At 44.6% G+C, this 19249-nt stretch overlaps 1 protein-coding gene across 1 annotated transcript in view; it reads right to left on the bottom strand.

Annotated features, from left to right (window-relative positions):
* pex5la (peroxisomal biogenesis factor 5-like a) overlaps positions 1–19249 on the bottom strand; it is a gene marked incomplete at both ends in the record, with an annotated part of 217787 nt that overhangs the window by 21053 nt on the left and 177485 nt on the right. The window contains 3 exons of the mRNA XM_084308478.1: positions 390–460; positions 2779–2922; positions 5805–5921. Coding sequence (XP_084164604.1) covers positions 390–460; positions 2779–2922; positions 5805–5921 — 332 coding nt within the window. The remainder of the gene's footprint in view (positions 1–389; positions 461–2778; positions 2923–5804; positions 5922–19249) is intronic.

Below are 19249 nucleotides of genomic sequence, written 5' to 3'. Positions count from 1 at the left end.
TCGCACACCCCTAGCGGCGGCCCTGATCAGAGTGGTAGTGTTTCGGTTTATTTATATCATAGCGTGTTAGAGTCTATCAGAGTGGTAGTGTTTTGGTTTACATCTTCAATTGTTAAAACTGAAATGTGTCTTTTGATGACAATGGCCAGATGAGGTTCTAGAAGACCAGGACCAACCAATGAAGATAGATTTGGCCTGGTGCCTGGCAACAAGGCAAGCCTGATGTGTATCTTATCTTATCTTATCTTATCTTATCTTATCTTATCTTATCTTATCTTATCTTATCTTATCTTATCTTATCTTATCTTATCTTATCTTATCTTATCTTATCTTATCTTATCTTATCTTATCTTATCTTGTATGGATCTCTTGCAGTTGCTTCTCCTTACCTCTGGAGGGAGACAATTGCTGCTTGCTCATTCTCATTTTCAGCCTGGGTTGTACCCAACACTTGCCACGCCTGTAGGGAGACAATAGGTAACAGTGAAGAACAGGGTTAGGGTTAGGGTTGGGGTTAGGGTTAGGATAACACCTGCTGTAAGAGAAGCTAGGCATTGTCCTCCAAAATACACGACTCACATCCGCCAAAAACCCACTGTTGCCAAAGTCTTAATAATTCTATGTGATGCTTTTCATGAGATGTTACGCTTCTCAGACAGTCTCAGAACTCCTAAGAATGTAAAACTGTATTTCACAAAGTACAAGCTATCGTGTTCAACATTGGCAGTCTGCAATCAGCATTGGCAAATTAAGGAGCTTCAAGTTGTATCCTGAAAGAAAGTAGTCAAACATCCATCAGATGATGCTCCTTTAGACCGATTCATCCATTAGAAATAGAAAGCGGCAAAGTAATGAATTAGGCTATGATATATGATTGAGTTAGCAGCTCTCTCTCTCTCTCTCTCTCTCTCTCTCTCTCTCTCTCTCTCTCTCTCTCTCTCTCTCTCGATGTCAGATGGTAATTGAGGTGAGGACTTCTCAGCCATTGGCAGAAAGCCAAGTTCCTTAACTCATTGAGCGCCAAAAACAAGATATCTCGTTTCTGAAAGCCAACGCTTGAGCGCCAAAAACGAGATATCTATTTATTTTTTCATTTTCCTTTTTTGATTATTATTATTCTAAACACTCACACAGACCTTTGTGAGTTTTCCTGTGGCCTCTGAGTAACTTAGAATTTAAATGACGATCGAATCCCGATAGGTGGCAGTATCGCCTACCTTTTGAACTGGGCTAGTTTACTGTGGGGGGCGGTTTGCTCACTCACTGCTGGCCAGATTAGTCGCCGCCGGAGTTGAGAGCACTCCAGAGCAATGGTGATCGTGAACTATTGGAGATTATGAAGAAGAAGACAAAACAATCACACTTATGGATGATAACGTGCGTTTTCACCAGACTACATTGGACTCAGCACTTCTGGTAAATCATAAAAAATACTATAGGCAAAACGCCCCCCCCCCCCCCCCATGATTCATATGAGATATGTCTATACCAAGACATATCTCACGATCCAGAAAACCAGCCTGGATTATTGTGAAACAGGGCGATTTTTAGCGTGGGATAGCGCACGAACGAATGTATGTAGAAACAGTTTTTTTGTCTCCACTATTGTCTCCATAGCTATAATATAGAATATACGATGGGTCCGCAAACATCGTGAAAATGGTCAATAACGCTGGCGCCAGGGAGTAAAGATGGAAAAACAGCGTACTGTATGAATTGGATTCTTGAATGAGTGGATATGATGGGTGAGAATAATTCCAGGTCTCAATTTTTATGGGTCTCAACAGCGGGGTGGTGATAAGCCACTAAGAGCCCTTGGAGGACTTTGGGAATCAAATTAGTTCCATACATAGTGGGATAATCCTTTCCCTGGAAAATCCAGCACATTTATGTATAATTCAGGGGTTTCTGCGAGCGCTTTGTATGATGACTTTGCTCTTTGAGGCTGCCGAGAGGTCACTTCTATTGAAATAGAGAGCATACATGAGGGAAACAAACCAGCAAGCTATTACTCAGTCCATTGAGCAAATGGAAATTCTCACAGGGATATGAGCAGACAGGGTATTTATTGCTACAGTAAACAACTCTATTAACAGAAAACTCCATTGCCCTCTACAGGCAATCAGCGCCTGGCCACTCAGCCTTCCCAGAGAGTCCATTTGGTACAGCCTAAGTCATTCCCAGAGAGTCCATTTGGTACAGCCTCAGTCATTCCCAGAGAGATCCATTTGGTACAGCCTCAGTCATTCCCAGAGAGATCCATTTGGTACAGCCTCAGTCATTCCCAGAGAGATCCATTTGGTACAGCCTCAGTCATTCCCAGAGAGATCCATTTGGTACAGCCTCAGTCATTCCCAGAGAGATCCATTTGGTACAGTACAGCCTCAGTCATTCCCTGAGAGTCCATTTGGTACAGCCTCAGTCAAGTTCTTTTTCTGGCTAAGTATTTGGGGAAAAGACTAATTGGCATCCAGTGTATGAGCCTTGGATTCCCGACATGAAAGTGATGCTGACAGTGAGTGTGTGCCTGTGTGTGTGTGTGTGTGTGTGTGTGTGTGTGTGTGTGTGTGTGTGTGTGTGTGTGTGTGTGTGTGTGTGTGTGTGTGTGTGTGTGTGTGTGTGTGTGTGTGTGTGTGTGTGGTGTGTAATTCATGGAGTGTGGCAGGGAGGTTGGGGTGGCAGCGTGGGCACGATGCTGTGTGTGTGGTGAGTGTGTGTGTGTTGTGTGTGTGTGTGTGTGTGTGTGTGCGTGCGTCAGTGTCTTTTGCACTCATTCACCTCTGAATCATGGGGGTCCTGCAAGATGGCCGCTTCCAGCAGCAGCACAGCATTCGGCAAATCCCCCTCTCTTGACTTCCTGAGTCCTTCCTCGAACGCGTTGGGCCAGTCCTTGTGAGGGTTCTCCATATGGAAGTAGTAACCCTATCATCCAGAAACACATAGGAACCGTGTCGTGGAATACTGCTAATTTCAAAAGGAAGTACAAACAACTTATTCTTGAGAAGTATGCCATGGATTGTTAACCATGTGTTTCAAATCAAATTGATTAGATCAATTGTTCGAATTTTTTTATTGCTGATTTGTTGTTAATTATTATAACTTTTAGTTTTTTTTGGTTGATAACGAAGATCAATGGTAAATTTAAGAGGATGCACTGGGTTAGGGCATTTACAAGCTTGGACAACAGCCTGCTCCTGAACATTGGTAAAACCAAGGAGCTGATCGTGGATTATAGGAGAAGACAGCAGGAGACACACACACCACTGAGGATAAACGGGGCTACCGTGGACAGGGTGAGCAGCTTTAAGTACCTGGGGGTCCACATCTCAGAGGATCTGACATGGTCAACACACATAGACTCAGTCGTAAAAAAGGTGAAGCAGCGCCTCTACCACCTGAGACAGTTAAGGAAGTTCAGAGTATCTGGGAAGATACTCCAGTCCTTCTACTCCGGAGCTGTAGAGAGCATCTTGACTGGAAACATCACTGCCTGGTATGGAAACAGCACGGCACAGGACAAGAAGGCCCTACAGAGAGTGGTGCGCTCAGCCGAGCGCACCACGGGTATTGCACTACCACCCCTGCAGGTTCTATACAACAAGAGGTGCACATCCAGAGCCTGCAGAATAATGAAAGACCCACACCACCCCAACAAAAGCTTCGGCTCAGCTTCTTTCCCCAGGCCATCAGAGCCTTGAACACTGATCTCTCCACACTCAAGCACACATGAGCACACACACGATACACACACTGTACACGCTCACACACTAGCAGACACTTTAACATGAGCAAGCACACACTCATGCTGCACACGCCCACACTTATGGCCACTAAGGAAAGGTCACTTTAAAAATAGTATAGTATAACCTGAGACTGTATAAAATAGCAATGTACAGAAAGACACAGTGCCTCATCCGTAGCTAACAGTGTATGCACTACCACAGGACCTAGCATGTCCTCCATGCTCTGTAAATAACTTATGTACAAATACCGATATGCCATACTATGTTACTGTTTATTGCACAATGTTGTTTTATTGGATTCTATTATATGTTGTAACTACTGTATTGCACATCGTTGCGGGCAAGACCACCCGCATTTCATCGTATACTTGTATGCCGTGACAAATAAAACTCTTGACTTGACTTGACTTCAGCCCTAACCTTTTCGGCCAACTTGTAATGTGATTTGTGTGTTTTTTTGTACATGCTAAATGGCTCGAAATAAACATCATTCGTTCATTCATTCATCCATTCATTCATTCATTCATCCATTCATCCATTCATCCATTCATCCATTCATTCATTCATTCATTCATTCATTCATTCATTCATTCATTCATTCATTCATTCACCATCCTCTCTCTATAGGCGTTTCTTGTTACTCTATGAAAGAACCCTGCAGCACGAATTGTAAATTTTTGCATCAAACCTGGGCTCAGCTCCTCAGGGTATCGCTGTTATTGTAATGTTAAGCCTTGCATTTTCAAACTGTTATTACCCCAGTGTGTTGTTGCCAAGTCCTGACCAGGATGGCTTTGACTTGGAAAGCGCCCGGGCACTGTTGCACTTTATCACAAGCTTATCCATGGCTGAAATGAAAAACCTCCTACTGTATTTGAAAGTTTCACTTTTTTGTGTACACACATTTTTTTTTTGTAAGGATACCCAATACAATACACTGCTTTTGGCTTTTGGAAAATATCTTGCAGACAGACTGACAGGTTTCTCATCATCCAAAGTGAAATCAGAAAATCTGAAATTTTGCCGATAGGAGGTTTTGTGTTTCGTTATGTTCTCCATGACGTTGCTATGCCACCTCAAGGTGATACTGTTATTTGATATCTAGCTACTGTCAAATGATTATCAATTCATCATATCAATAATATTATACAGAGGAAATTAAGCAATGTGAATCATGTATTTCCTAGAAAAATAATGCACTGTGTATGACCATCTTTGAGAACACGCCACTAACTCATCTCTCTGAACTCATTGCCTACACCCTCCTAAGCTCTGTTACCCATACTGTACGACTCTGAATACTGTTGACTATACTAAATTTATACCTACCAACTACTTTCACTGTCTACACATACTATACTCTGTATGATAGCATGTACAATACTGTATATACCGCATATTTATACACATTTATATTATATATACACACACACATTTATATTTAACCATAATCCAACTCCACAGGGATTTCAAATTTCTAATAAAAAAAAATGTTGATCCACTTTTTCTCCTTATTTTCTATTTTTCTCCCATCCCAATTTCGTGTTTCCAATTCTCCCCTCCCCTGTCTTGAACGTTGCTCGCATATGCCCCCCACTGGTCGGTTGTAGGGAGGATAGAAGCCTGTCACATCTTTTCACCTGGCGAGGTGTAAACGTGTGGGAGGCTCACACTACCCCGACCATTTCCTGTCTCTGCTGTGCAGGCGTCCCCCAACCGACCTGTAGGAGTCTCTGTCCACAACGTCCAGATTACCACCCATCGACTTCCACCCACTGACTCTGCCAATTGAGCCAGTATGACGGCCGGCCCAAGCCGGAGGCAACGCCGACAGCCGGATTCGTTGGTGACGAGCGCAATGTCTGCTGCGCCACCCAGCCGCCCTCTATCAAGTTATTTGAACCTTTTGACTACATGACACATCCCACATGGCAATCTGTCATCTTTGTCGGGTGCGCCAGCTCAATTCCCTCTCAAGTAGAGATGATCTACATGCACTCAGGACAGAACAGCGGGCGATCTGAACAGACGGCAAAAACGGTCAAAGGTTCGGATAGTGACCTTCTCGTGGGGCGAGACTGAGGAGGGAATCTGTGCCTGCTCGTTCTCCGTCAGCCAGTTCCGTCGAGCCAACTCCTCCCACTCGGCCTGCATCTTATCCCAGAACTCTGTGTCCGACTGTGAAAGAGAGTGAGGGAGGGAGGAGGGTGGATGGGTGGGTTGACATTGAAAGAACAGGGGAGAGATAGATGGATGGAAGGAGGAGAGGAGCGAGGCGATAATTAGTGCACAGTAGACTGGTAGCTTTGTATCTTCCTGCCTTGGAAATGTCACGTCCTCCTAATTCATCGGCTGCTCGTTGTTTAATGTACGGATCACATACTTCTTAATGACTCAATGTCATTGCAAGTCTAGGCAGAACTCAGACATTAAAGTCCGGGTAAAGCCAGAAAGACACAGCCCGCGGAAACGGAACAGCAACCAGTTTCCCTTCGGCACCCTTGTTCACAGACCGGACTGTTCAGACCAGCCTGGAGCGCCACAGCCGGCTCACAATCTGCAGCGAGGGTTTCGGCATCTGGTCTCGTTTCTCTGCGAGCTGCGAGTGGACCGGACATATACCAGATTAAAAAACAATCAAAACCGGATAAACAAACACATTATTAACTCAATCAGTGCCAGACCCGAGGAAAGTCGGGTTTTCATCGTTATTTCTTTTATTCGATATTTCCATTCATTCCCCCAACCCCACCCCACCTACCCAACCTCCTCCAATGTACAGTTTCTACGTCAAATGTATATACTCTCTTTTCTGGACTCTTTTTGTATCAAAAACAGTACTACTGTATTTGCAAATCTGGTATGTCATAAATGTATAGATGTAGCAGTACTGTATGTCGTGTATGTCATATATGTTATGATGAATTGAAAATGGGGGACCCTGATGTAAACAAGACAAAAGTCTTTCTCTGGTCTGCATCCCCTTAACAATTGTATGTATTGAGCTGTACGGTACTGTACCCATTCTGCAATCTGTTAACACTTTGAGTGCCACTCACGAGATTTCTCTGGTTTTTTTCTAGGTGGTTGCTAGCCACTCACGAGATTTCTCGGATTTTTTTTTTTTTTTTTTTTAGCGATCTGAAAAATTATTGCATCACCCAAGCCTACCCGAGTATAGCCGAGCGGCGCCGGCGATCACTGTGGAAAAAAGCGCCCCCTATCGTCTCCCAGATGACATAAGTGATTTTGGAATGGACTCAATGAAAATGAATGGGGGAAAAAATCCGGTACTCACATTTTCCAGTTCACTGATCCAGCCGGGGTTACCACAGTTCATTCTGGAACCTCAGATCCCCGCGGATCATGGAGATCTACAGTATCGCGTTGGATCCATACACGTATCGATTTTTTCGAATGGTGATCAGGAATTGGAATATACCAGTTGGATACCATCTGATGTCAGGTAAGGACTCTATGTTATCAGTGTTAGGATAATCAACGGAGCGATTATCCGTGCACGGCCGTAATGTGCTTGCGTGCACGTATAATATTGATCATCTAGCGTTTATTTGAAAACGATTCATAAAAAGGCCGACGAATATCAACGTTGTGGAATATTCCACTAAAAGACGATTTTCATAGAATGCTCCAGAATGAGCTGTTTTTTATATCAAAACGGGGGCTTTTCTAACTGCTCTGAAACGGAAACGACGCGATAAAAAAACAATCTGCCTTGACAGCACTGACTGGAAAATAGTCTTTGATAATGCGATGGGCAGATTAGACACATAGCCATAATTTAAAACATAGATTAGGCGATATTAACGTTAACATTGGCGCCGATGGTGGCATTCAGCCGGTAAAACGGAAAACCAGGCGTGGCGCTCAAAGTGTTAATACAGTTTTCAATCAATCAAAACAGGCACACGGACTCGTGGGGAATCATCCTGAGAATGCCAAAGTGCAATACCGGCCACATCCACCCAGGTGGCAGTATCGAGCACCCTTTGAAACATTATATCTTGGCCTGTGCGTCAATCAAAAGTCTCCGGTCTGACTTTTCTTTGTCGGGCAAGTGGAGCGGTTTGAGAAGCGTCAAGTGCTCCCGATGCATGATGATAATAATAATAATAATAATAATAATAATAATAATAATAATAATAATAATAATAATAATAATAATAATAATAATAATAATAATAATAATAATAATAATAATAATAATACATTATATTTGCTGGCGCCTTTCACGACAGCCAAGGTCACCTTACAGATCGTAGAAAAAAAACACAGCAAGGCAGTTACAAGTCAAGGTTAAAAAATAAAACAAACAACAGGAAGTATAAAAAACAGTGAAGTTAAAATAACAAACATACTTAACAGCAGGGGGTATAGGACAGTGACGGAGGTTATAGTGAATATGCGAGTTTGAACAGATGGGTTTTCAGTTGTGATTTGAATGATGAGAGTGAGTCAGACTGTCGGATATGTGGGGGCAGGGAGTTCCAGAGTCTGGGAGCTGAGCAGCTGAACGCTCGGGCACCCATGGTGCTGAGGCGTGAGCTGGGGATGGAGAGGAGTCCAGTAGATGATGAGCGGAGGGTGCGGGAGGGGGTGTATTCCTGGAGGAGGTCAGTGATGTAGATGGGGGCTAGATTGTGGAGGGCTTTGGAGGTGAGTAGGAGGTTTTTGAAATAGATCCGGTAGTCCACAGGGAGCCAATGTAGTTGAATGAGGACGGGGGTGATGTGGTTGGATGAGTTTGTGTGGGTGATGATCCTGGCAGCAGAGTTTTGGATGATGTGGAGTCTGTTGAGGAGTTTGGTGGGAATGCCGGTGAGGAGAGCGTTGCAGTAGTCGATCCGGGATGTGACAAATGAGTGGACCAGGATTTCCGTATTTGATTGGGACAGGGATGGGCGGAGTCTGGAGATATTACGGAGGTGAAAGAAGGCAGACCGGGTGATGTTTTTGATGTGTGGTGCAAAGGAGAGGGAACCGTCCAGGATGACACAGAGGCTTTTAACTTGGGGGGAGAAGGGGACAGGGAAGCCGTCGATGGTGATGTTTGGAACTGGGGTGTTTTGCGATTTGGTGAGGGTGGATTTGGAGCCGATGAGCAGCGCCTCAGTTTTGCTGCCATTTAGCTTCAGGAAGTTTCTGCTCATCCAGCTCCTGATGTCCTCAAGATGTGTGGCGGATTATATTGGTGACACGATCGACACCAATACTGGGACTCGCAATCAGATAATTGGAATATTCTTTTTGGGGTACATCCTAGTGAAGGTAAAGGGCTATATGATATCAATCCTGCTGTGATCCAACCATGACTTCACCTCGATCACAACATGTATCTGTAACGTTACTCCACAACGTATGCCGTTGGTGACAATCAAAGCATCAAAAAACTACCCCCCCCCCACCCTTTCATGCATTCATGATGAAACATAATACCAATAATATAGATTTGATTTTCGAAATAGTACTGTGTCCAGGCGAGAAACGGCAACGCTTTTAGTCAAATGCACGTATTGCTGCATAGCGTCGTTTTCTGGGATTAGACAGGATCGCTCTAAAACCATACTAGATTTTTTCCCCCCCGCATATTGAGCGATAGATAGTCGATATCAAATGGGCCATAGTATTGTATCCATAGCTATAATATAGAATATAGTTATAGCCCTGCAAACACCGCCACTTATTCCTATCTCTTAGAGCTTGGCGTGGTAAGTACAAACGATGCTCAACTGCGTGGCGTCCAATGAGTTAAGGTTTTACATTTTTACATTTAAATACATTTTATGGTTCAGCGCCAATTTTATGTTGTATTTATAATATTTTTTTATATTATATTATTATTATTATTATTATTATTATTATTATTGCAGACTCTCTCTCTCTCTCTCTCTCTCTCTCTCTCTCTCTCTCTCTCTCTCTCTGGCCCGTCCTGGTGGTCCGATACAGGTACAAACAGAGACTGAAAATCATGGATTTAAAATGAGAAGAGTTACCAAGCTCTTGATTTCTAACCCATGATGAAGATAAGCTCTACTCTCTACTACTGCTCTACTGCTGGTGTGAACAACAAGGCTACTGCTTTACTGCTGGTGTGAACAACAAGGCTACTGCTTTACTGCTGGTGTGAACAACAAGGCTACTGCTCTACTGCTGGTGTGAACAACAAGGCTACTGCGCTACTGCTGGTGTGAACAACAAGGCTACTGCGCTACTGCTGGTGTGAACAACCAGACTACTGCTCTACTGCTGGTGTGAACAACAAGGCTGAATGAATGAATGAATGAATGAAAACTTTATTTAACAGATTGCAGAATGGGTACAATACAGTACGGCTCAATACACACAATTGTTAAGGAGATGCAGACCTGAGAAAGACGTTTGTCTTGTTTCCATCAGGGTCCCCCATTTTCAATTCATATAGACATTTATGACATACACAACATACATGACATTTATGGCATAGGGACATATAGGTATTTAGTACTGATACATTTGTGACATAAACGGTATTCAAATATACAGTACTGTTACCCCTAGATCCTGACAGAGTATATACATATGATGGGGAGGGGACTGTACATTAGGAGGGGGTGGGTGGGTGGGAGAGAGATATACATACGGCGGGGAGGGAATATATACATGCGGTGGGGAGGAGACTGTCTATTAGGAGGTGGTGGGGGTTTTGGGCATTTACGGTGGCCAGTTTCGAATTGCAGCCTCCCGTAGGTGCTCTTTAAGAGCGGTTTTGAATGTGGGTAGGGATTCACATTCCTTTACAGCTTTGGGTAGGGCGTTCCACATTGATGTGGCATAATTGCGAAACATGTTTAGTCCCTTGTTTGAGCCGAATCTGGGTTTAACATGATTTGTTGAGCTTCTTCTGGTGTAGTGGTTGTGGTATTCACTGACCTTTGGGAAGTATTTTGACATGTACATGGGTACCATAGTCGTATAGTGTATCTTGTAGACCAGGCCCATTGCAAGTTGCTGTACTCTGTCGTCTACTCTAAGCCATCCTAGGTTGTCAAAGTGGGCAGGGGTGAGGTGGGTTCTGGGGGTAAGGTCAAGTAGTAGTCTGACCAGTTTGTTTTGTGATGTTTGTAATTTTGTTTTAAGCGCCTTTGAGGTGCTTTGGTACCATGAGGTGCACGCATAGTCGTAGTACCCTTGAATGAGTGCTCCTGCCAGAGTCTTCAGGGTATTCTTGTTTACCAGAGAGGAGATCCGGTACAAGAATCTAGTTCGTTGGTTGACTTTTTTTATTACATTGGATGCCATTTTGTCACTGCTCTACTGCTGGTGTGAACAACAAGGCTACTGCTCTACTGCTGGTGTGAACAACCAGACTACTGCTCTACTGCTAGTGTTAGACTGTTAAACTGTTTTTCACCATTTCTGTGTAATGTAATCCTGGTTTTTGTTAGAAACAACTTTTAGTCAGGGGAGTGCCATGGTTTCTCCATAGAGCCCTGTTTTTAGCGCAGCAGTTCGCGTACGTAGAAGGGGCAACTCAGTCACATGATTCTGTGGGTATTGGTGATTGGCTCAAACACGGTATGTTAACAAAATACCAAGAAACCCATCTATAGCAGAATGTTTTAATGATTGAATGGAAAACAAAACAGCACTTGAGCTGAAAGGGAGCTGTCAATCAAGTGATCTGACCACGCCCCCACAATCCTGAGAAATGGTCCGAGCAGGTGAGCTGGTGTTGAGCTGAGTTTTATAGTTAACGTTTCTTTCTTTTTGCTTTACCCGGACTTTCAATTAGCTTGACCTTTGAACTCCGTTGTTGACATTCCAGGCAAGTGGGAATGTTATGATACATTTTGAGGACTGAGCTGTTTGTACAAAGTAACAGAAACAAGAATGAGACATCAAAAAGACTGTTTGTCATAAGAACGAGACATAAAAAGACTGTTTGGAACGAGACATGAAAAAGACTGTTTGTCACAAGAATGAGACACCAAAAAGTCTGTTTGGAACGAGACATCAAAAAGACTGTTTGTCACAAGAATGAAACATCAAAAAGACTGTTTGGAACGAGACATCAAAAAGACTGTTTGTCATAAGAACGAGACATGAAAAAGACTGTTTGTCACAAGAATGAGATATTAAAAAAATACTATTCTGTGGTGAAGCCATGATCCATTAAGGACCACAGATGGACAGATTAGTGGTCACACTCTATCCATTTGACGTGATATCTCCTCCCTAATCTGAGGAGTAACATGGAGGCTATTAACCGTTTTAATACTTGTGTACGGAGAAATTCGAGATTTTTCCGTTCTCAGTAAGGCATCTCATCTTCACGCCTTTGGAAACAGGCGTATGAGAAGCGTTGTTGCTGATGTTGCCACACGTCCGATGCAGCAGGTCAACCTCTGTGTGTCAGTGTCCATCATCCCACAGGCCAGTGAGCAGAGAGAGAGGTCAAAGCAAAGAGAGACTGCTTTCAACGCCGCTTCCAACCAGAAAATAGTTCCTTCCAACTTGCCGATCAGAATGCTACTGAAGACGCTTTCCGTCATTTCACACCTTCAGAATACTGAATAATCACTCCTCTGTGCCTTGCACCGAGCTAAGTGGCCGATTAGTGTTAATTGAAGGATCCTCGTCTCTCAGCTCAGCGAGTAATCAGATTAACCGGCGGCGAAGACGGCAAAGGCCTAAGATCTCGACACTAGATGATCCTGAAGCAATTAAGCGGTGAAGAGGAAAGGCAGCGGGAGGAGGTGAAGAGCATCCTGATGACGTCACGATGTGAGACAGACGTTGAGACGTTTCTCTCCAGCCAGGGCGGTGATTCTTGTGCTTTTCTCTGTAGCCAGGGCGGTGATTCTTGTGATTTTCTCTGTAGCCAGGGCGGTGATTCTTGTGCTTTTCTCTGTAGCCAGGGCGGTGATTCTTGTGCTTTTCTCTGTAGCCAGGGCGGTGATTCTTGTGATTTTCTCTCCAGCCAGGGCGGTGATTCTTGTGATTTTCTCGCCAGCCAGGGCGGTGATTCTTGTGCTTTTCTCTGTAGCCAGGGCGGTGATTCTTGTGCTTTTCTCTGTAGCCAGGGCGGTGATTCTTGTGCTTTTCTCTGTAGCCAGGGCGGTGATTCTTGTGCTTTTCTCTGTAGCCAGGGCGGTGATTCTTGTGATTTTCTCTGTAGCCAGGGCGGTGATTCTTGTGCTTTTCTCTGTAGCCAGGGCGGTGATTCTTGTGCTTTTCTCTGTAGCCAGGACGGTGATTCTTGTGATTTTCTCTGTAGCCAGGGCGGTGATTCTTGTGCTTTTCTCTGTAGCCAGGACGGTGATTCTTGTGCTTTTCTCTGTAGCCAGGACGGTGATTCTTGTGCTTTTCTCTGTAGCCAGGGCGGTGATTCTTGTGATTTTCTCGCCAGCCAGGGCGGTGATTCTTGTGATTTTCTCTGTAGCCAGGGCGGTGATTCTTGTGCTTTTCTCTGTAGCCAGGGCTGTGATTCTTGTGCTTTTCTCTCCAGCCAGGGCTGTGATTCTTGTGCTTGGCTAGTAGGCTGGATCTCAGAGAATGTTTCATCCTCTCTCTACACCAAGAGGTTTCAGGAACCGTTTCAGTCTTTCTAGCTAAACCGACTGAACCTATAACGGATCCTAGAGTTGCATGAGCACCAGTGTGACACAGTGGCTCAGGAGGTAGAGCGGTCGTCTGGTAATCGGAAGGTTCCTGGTTCGATTCCGGTTCGTCCGGGCAGCGTGTCGAAGTGTCCTTGAGCAAGACACTGAAACCCCTAACTGCTCCCGATGAGCAGGTTGGCACCTTGCATGGTCACCTCCGCCATTGTATGTGAATGAATGGGTGAATGTAAGGCATAAGTTGTCATTCGCTTTGGATAAAAGCGCTATACGTATAAATGCGGTCCATTTTGAAAGAGAGATCCCCCTCTTCCTTTACCTACTCCCCCTAACCCTTCATCCTGGTAAAAAATATGAATACAACCCTTGCTCTAAATCAGACAGCGTTGTCACTATAGATACCGCAATACGTGTGTGTATGGGTTCCTGATGTAACAGTTGTACTCAGCCAATTGCCACCGTGGAGTTCTTTTCCAGTTGGCTGGGTCCATAATTCTTGGCTGTCTCCAAACGCGGGGAGAAATAATAGAGCACGTGACAGCCTCCTGCGTGTTATTGAGTCCTCCACAGCAAGCGGCTCATCTGTGCATGACAGGGCTGTGTAAGTGGGTGCCTTTAGCACCGCAGGGGGGGGGGGGGGTGGACCAAAGAGAGAGTGTGTGTGTGTGTGTGTGTGTGTGTGTGTGTGTGTGTGTGTGTGTGTGTGTGTGTGTGTGTGTGTGTGTGAGAGTGTCTGTTTGTTTGTGTGTGTGTGTGTGTGTGTGTGTGTGTGTGTTTGTGTGTGTGTGTGTGTGTGTTAGTGTGTGTGTGTTTGTGTGTGCATACACAGGCTGAAGCTTAGGGGGGACCGTGCTTTTGCAGTGGCAGCCCCAAAGCTCTGGAATGAGCTGCCACTACATGTTAGGCAGGCCCACTCTGCAGGTGTTTAAATCACGCCTCAAAACACACTTATTTGCTCTGGCTTTTGTTTTTTAAACCGTTTTTGAGAGATTTGCCTTTTTATGTGACACATTGTACTGTTTTATTATGTGTTTTTATTACATTTTTATGTTTTATGTTTTATCCTATGTTTGTGGACTTGTACAGCACTTTGGTCAACGTTGTTGTTTTAAATGTGCTATATAAATAAAGTGGATTGGATTGGATTGGATTGTGTGGTGAGGGTCTCCCCGTCTCCTTATCTCAGGCTTGTGATAGACATCCAGGCCAAACTTTGGCCACGGGGGGATGGAGAGACGGCTGGTAATTGCAGGCGGGCTGATGCTCTGACAAATTGCCAATTAGATCATAAGCTGAGACCACCTTGCTTGCTCTGCCAGATACTGAGACAGGAGTGGCCCCAGGTGGTGCCAATGCAATGGAGAGGATGGCTACGCTGATAGAAAAGCGGCTTTGTAATGCGAGTGTATGACGGAAACATCATACCTCAAAGCAGCAACAAAGAGTTTGCTGTTCCTATAAGCATTTGCACATTTTACAACACTGTGTGTACGCTTTCAAAAAGGGAGACCATCATTACCAAATGACATCAAGTTACAGAACTACTAAAGTAGACTCTGCTGTCGGTGGCTGACAGCCGGGATACAATATGCCCGAATGACCTGAATTCTCAATCCACCTTTTGTGACCGTGCCCCTAATCTGAGCCGTTGAGACCAGCCACCCAAACCGCACACTGTTTCAGCTCATGCCGTCTGGCAGACGGTGCCGCAGTCTCAGGTCCACATCCAAGAGAACACTGAACAGCTACTTCCACCAGGCAAACAGACTACTGACGGATAGATTCTGAACCATCACATGAGCAAACACACAAAATCACATTAAGTGACTTACACACCACACAAGCACACTTATTACATGCACACACTGCTGCTAACATATACCTTATGTTGTATAGTTTGTATAGATAGAATATATGTTGTGTATTATGTCTAGTTTATAGTTATAGCTTATAGTTTGTATAGATAGAATATACATTGTGTACTATGTTTAGAAATCGACTACGGTTGAGGAGCCGGGGAAAACAAGCATCTAACATTTTTCTGAATGTATATACATTTAAAAAAGCTGTGACAATAAAATAATCTGAATCTGAATCTGAATCTGGAGTTAATGTTAAAGCGTGTCCCCTGCCATTATGCACGAGTGTCCTGTTGCTCTACATGTCATCACCGTACAATTGGCTAAGATGTGCAAAACCACAAGTATGATCGCTGTATTTTCCATCCTACAGACACACACACCAATTACGGAACTGTGAAATTAAAGTGAACGTTCTCAAAGGCCGGAATAAGGAAACCCGGCACACGTGTCTCTAGCCCAGCCGAGAGGGGGGAGGAGGGGGGGGGGGCACGACAAACGATCTGCTCGGGGTAATAGAAACAGAGTGAATATATGACCTTGTTGTTACTGAATTACGCCGACTGGAAACCCTCCCTGGTTAAACTTACACTGACACTGGTGTTATTTATACTTCAATCAACTGTTTCATTCTCCGGAATGGGCCAAATACGGCGGGAGGTAATTTGTATCTCATGTCTCGATGGAGCGACCCCCTGTATATGAGGTGAGAATAGATATGGTATATACAGCATTATTGTACATGCTATCATACAGAGCTATGGGTTATATGCAGGTGTATAAGTAAGTATATAGAGGGGTTATATGCAGTGCCGTCTGGGAGAAATGCGAGGCCCTGTGCGAGTTCCAAACGCGAGGCCCCCCCCCCCCCCCCCCCCAAAGGCAAAAGAAAAAAATATATATATTTATATAATTTTTTATAATTTTTTGTATACAGCCAACATACTCCTAAACAATAGCGCTGCCCGAGGCTGGGCACATGACACAGTCAACGCATTCCCAAATAATAGCGCTGCCCGAGGCTGGGCATATGATACAGTCAACGCATCCTTAAATAATAGCGCTGCCCGAGGCTTAGTGGCAATGCACCTGCACAGTCGCACACCCGGCAGCAACAGGGAAAATGCACAAAACACCCCCGGAACCTGACAAACAAGCCCAAAGCCAGATAGGTAGATACAGAGAGAGAAAGAGAGAGAGAGATAGAGAGAGAGAAAGAGAGAGATATAGATAGAGAGAGGGAGAGAGCGAGATAGAGAGAGGGATAGAGAGAGCGAGAGAGAGAGAGCGCGAGAGAGAGAGAGCGAGAGAGAGAGCAAGAGAGAGAGAGAGCGAGAGAGAGAGAGCGCGAGAGAGAGAGAGAGAGAGAGAGAGCAAGAGAGAGCAAGAGAGAGAGAGCAAGAGAGAGCAAGAGAGAGAGCGCGCGCGCGCGCGCGAGAGAGAGAGAGAGAGAGAGAGAGAGAGAGAGAGAGAGAGAGAGAGAGAGAGAGAGAGAGAGAGAGAGAGAGAGAGAGAGAGAGAGAGAGAGAGAGAGAGAGAGAGAGAGAGAGAGAGAGAGAGATCCACGGCGGGAACAGAGCAGACCGCATCAAAAACTCACCCTAACGCAGAGTCAGGTCCAAGAGGAAGGAGACGACCATTTCACCAGTCCCATCATGATATTGTCCCCCCCGTTGGGATGAACCCGGGAGTCCGCTCCCAGTCCATCTGCCACATGTTAGCACCCGACAACGTAGCCAACGCTAGCAGCTAGCTAGCTGTCCCTGCCCCCAGCCAAGCTACTAGCCGACATAGCTATAGCCTGACTGAAGGTTCCAACACGCAACAACATTCATCCTCAGTCCATCCGCCGAACGTCCTCCCCGTCCCGGCACAACCCAATCACCACACCCGGTACCGACAAGCTCACGGCACGCGGCGCCATCTCCTCCGCTCCGATGCTGCACATCTGGTTCTCTTGGCCAAGACATCCACTCACTCCAGTGGACAGCGTCGAATAGACCCTGTACCTGGCTGTACCTCCTTCCCTCGTGGATAATACCGGTCTTCTTCACATCTCTCTACCGACTACCAGACCGACGCCAACCAGCTCCCCCTAGTGTTAGTCCTCCCACCCCACGATGCTTTGCATAAAAGTAATTGAATGAAACCAATAGTATATCTGCAGAGCCGCAGAGCCCGGAACACTATTCTACAAATGTGTCTAATGTGAAATATATAAGCATGTAAGCAAAACTAGATTTTAGGTCTGTGATGGAAAGTGATTGTTAACATTCTATTTATTTTTATTTTTATTTTAAAAAAGAAAAAGAAAAAAGAAACAAAATTATACAATAAATATAAATGCTCATGTTCACTACAGTAGCGGCAGTTCATGACTGCTGGTTCAGCTAAAACACAGATGCATACTCCCCCCTAGAACACAATGGTGCAACACAATGGCTTCAGACTTCATAATTAACTTCCGCTTCAAGATGATGTCCATGTTGCTCAATTTCTAGATGTAGCAACTACACTACACAGTGTGGCAGTGTGGCACTAAAGGATTAACTCTTTCACTAACACGCTACAGAGGGTTAACTCTTTCACTACCATGCTACAGAAGGTCAACCATTTCACTACCACACTACAGAAGGTCAATCCTTTCACTACCACACTACAAAGGGTTACGCTTTCACTACCACACTACAGAAGGTTAACCTTTTACTACCACACTACAGAAGGTTAACCTTTCACTACCACACTACAGAAGGTTAACCTTTCACTACCACACTACAGAAGGTTAACCTTTCTCTACCACAGTAGTAGACAGTTAACCTTTCACTACCACACTACAAAAGGTTAACCTTTCTCTACCACACTACAGAAGGTTAACCTTTCACTACCACACTACAGAAGGTTAACCTTTCTCTACCACACTACAGAAGGTTAACCTTTCACTACCACACTACAGAAGGTTAACCTTTCTCTACCACACTACAGAAGGTTAACCTTTCACTACCACACTACAGAAGGTTAACCTTTCACTACCACACTACAGAAGGTTAACCTTTCCCTACCATCAGTGGTGCAGTCGTAATATGGGAACTGCCCAAACGCCACGTGCACGCGCGCTACCGAGTCCAGTGGCAATTGTGAACGCATTTTTGTGTGCGCGCGTGCACATCCGCGCGCACTTCTGCCTCAGTGATCTACTACAACGGCGTGTAACCGTGTGTGTGCACGACTGCATCACTGCCTACCATACTACAGAAGGTTAACCCTTTCACTACCATTTCACATAATGTTAACCCTTTCACTACCACACTACATAATGTTAACCATTTCACTACCACACTACAAAGGGTTAACACTTTCACTACCACACTACAGAAGGTTAACCCTTTCACTACCACACTACAGACGGTTAACCCTTTCACTACCACACTACAGAAGGTTAACCCTTTCACTATCAAATTCACAGAATGTTCTTAACCCTTTCACTACCATACTACAGAAGGTTAACCCTTTCACTACCACACTACACAGAGTTAACACTTTCACTACCACACTACAGACGGTTAACCCTTTCACTACCACACTACAGAAGGTTAACCCTTTCACTACCACACTACAAAGGGTTAACGCTTTCACTACCACACTACAGACGGTTAACCAGTACGTGTGCATGTGAGCCGCCACTAGGTGCAGAGCAGTGACTGAGTGACTGAGTTATACTGAATGAGTTAGTTAGAGACATCGTCGGTCATAGAGATGCTGTTTTGCATCTAAAAAAAATAACCAAACAATACAGAGTTAAAGGGGCACTTCGCCGAGAAAACAAGACAAATTTATTTAGCAAATAATCTCACACATATCCCAAAGCTCTAAACTGTTGCACACATTAATTTAGTTTGATAGTTATTGAGAGTTAATGACTTTGTATATGGCCACCAGTGATGTCAACACACAGATTCAATGTCCTCTGATGACGTCATAGGAGGAGATATTCAAACTCGTTAACTCTCAATAACTGTGTTACGGACGG

This window comes from Notolepis coatsorum (assembly GCF_963971535.1).
Source record: "Notolepis coatsorum genome assembly, chromosome: 2".
NCBI classification, from domain to species: Eukaryota; Metazoa; Chordata; class Actinopteri; order Aulopiformes; family Paralepididae; genus Notolepis; species Notolepis coatsorum.
The sequence above is the reverse complement of the archived record's forward strand: the minus strand, read 5'-3'. Positions and strand labels throughout refer to the sequence as shown.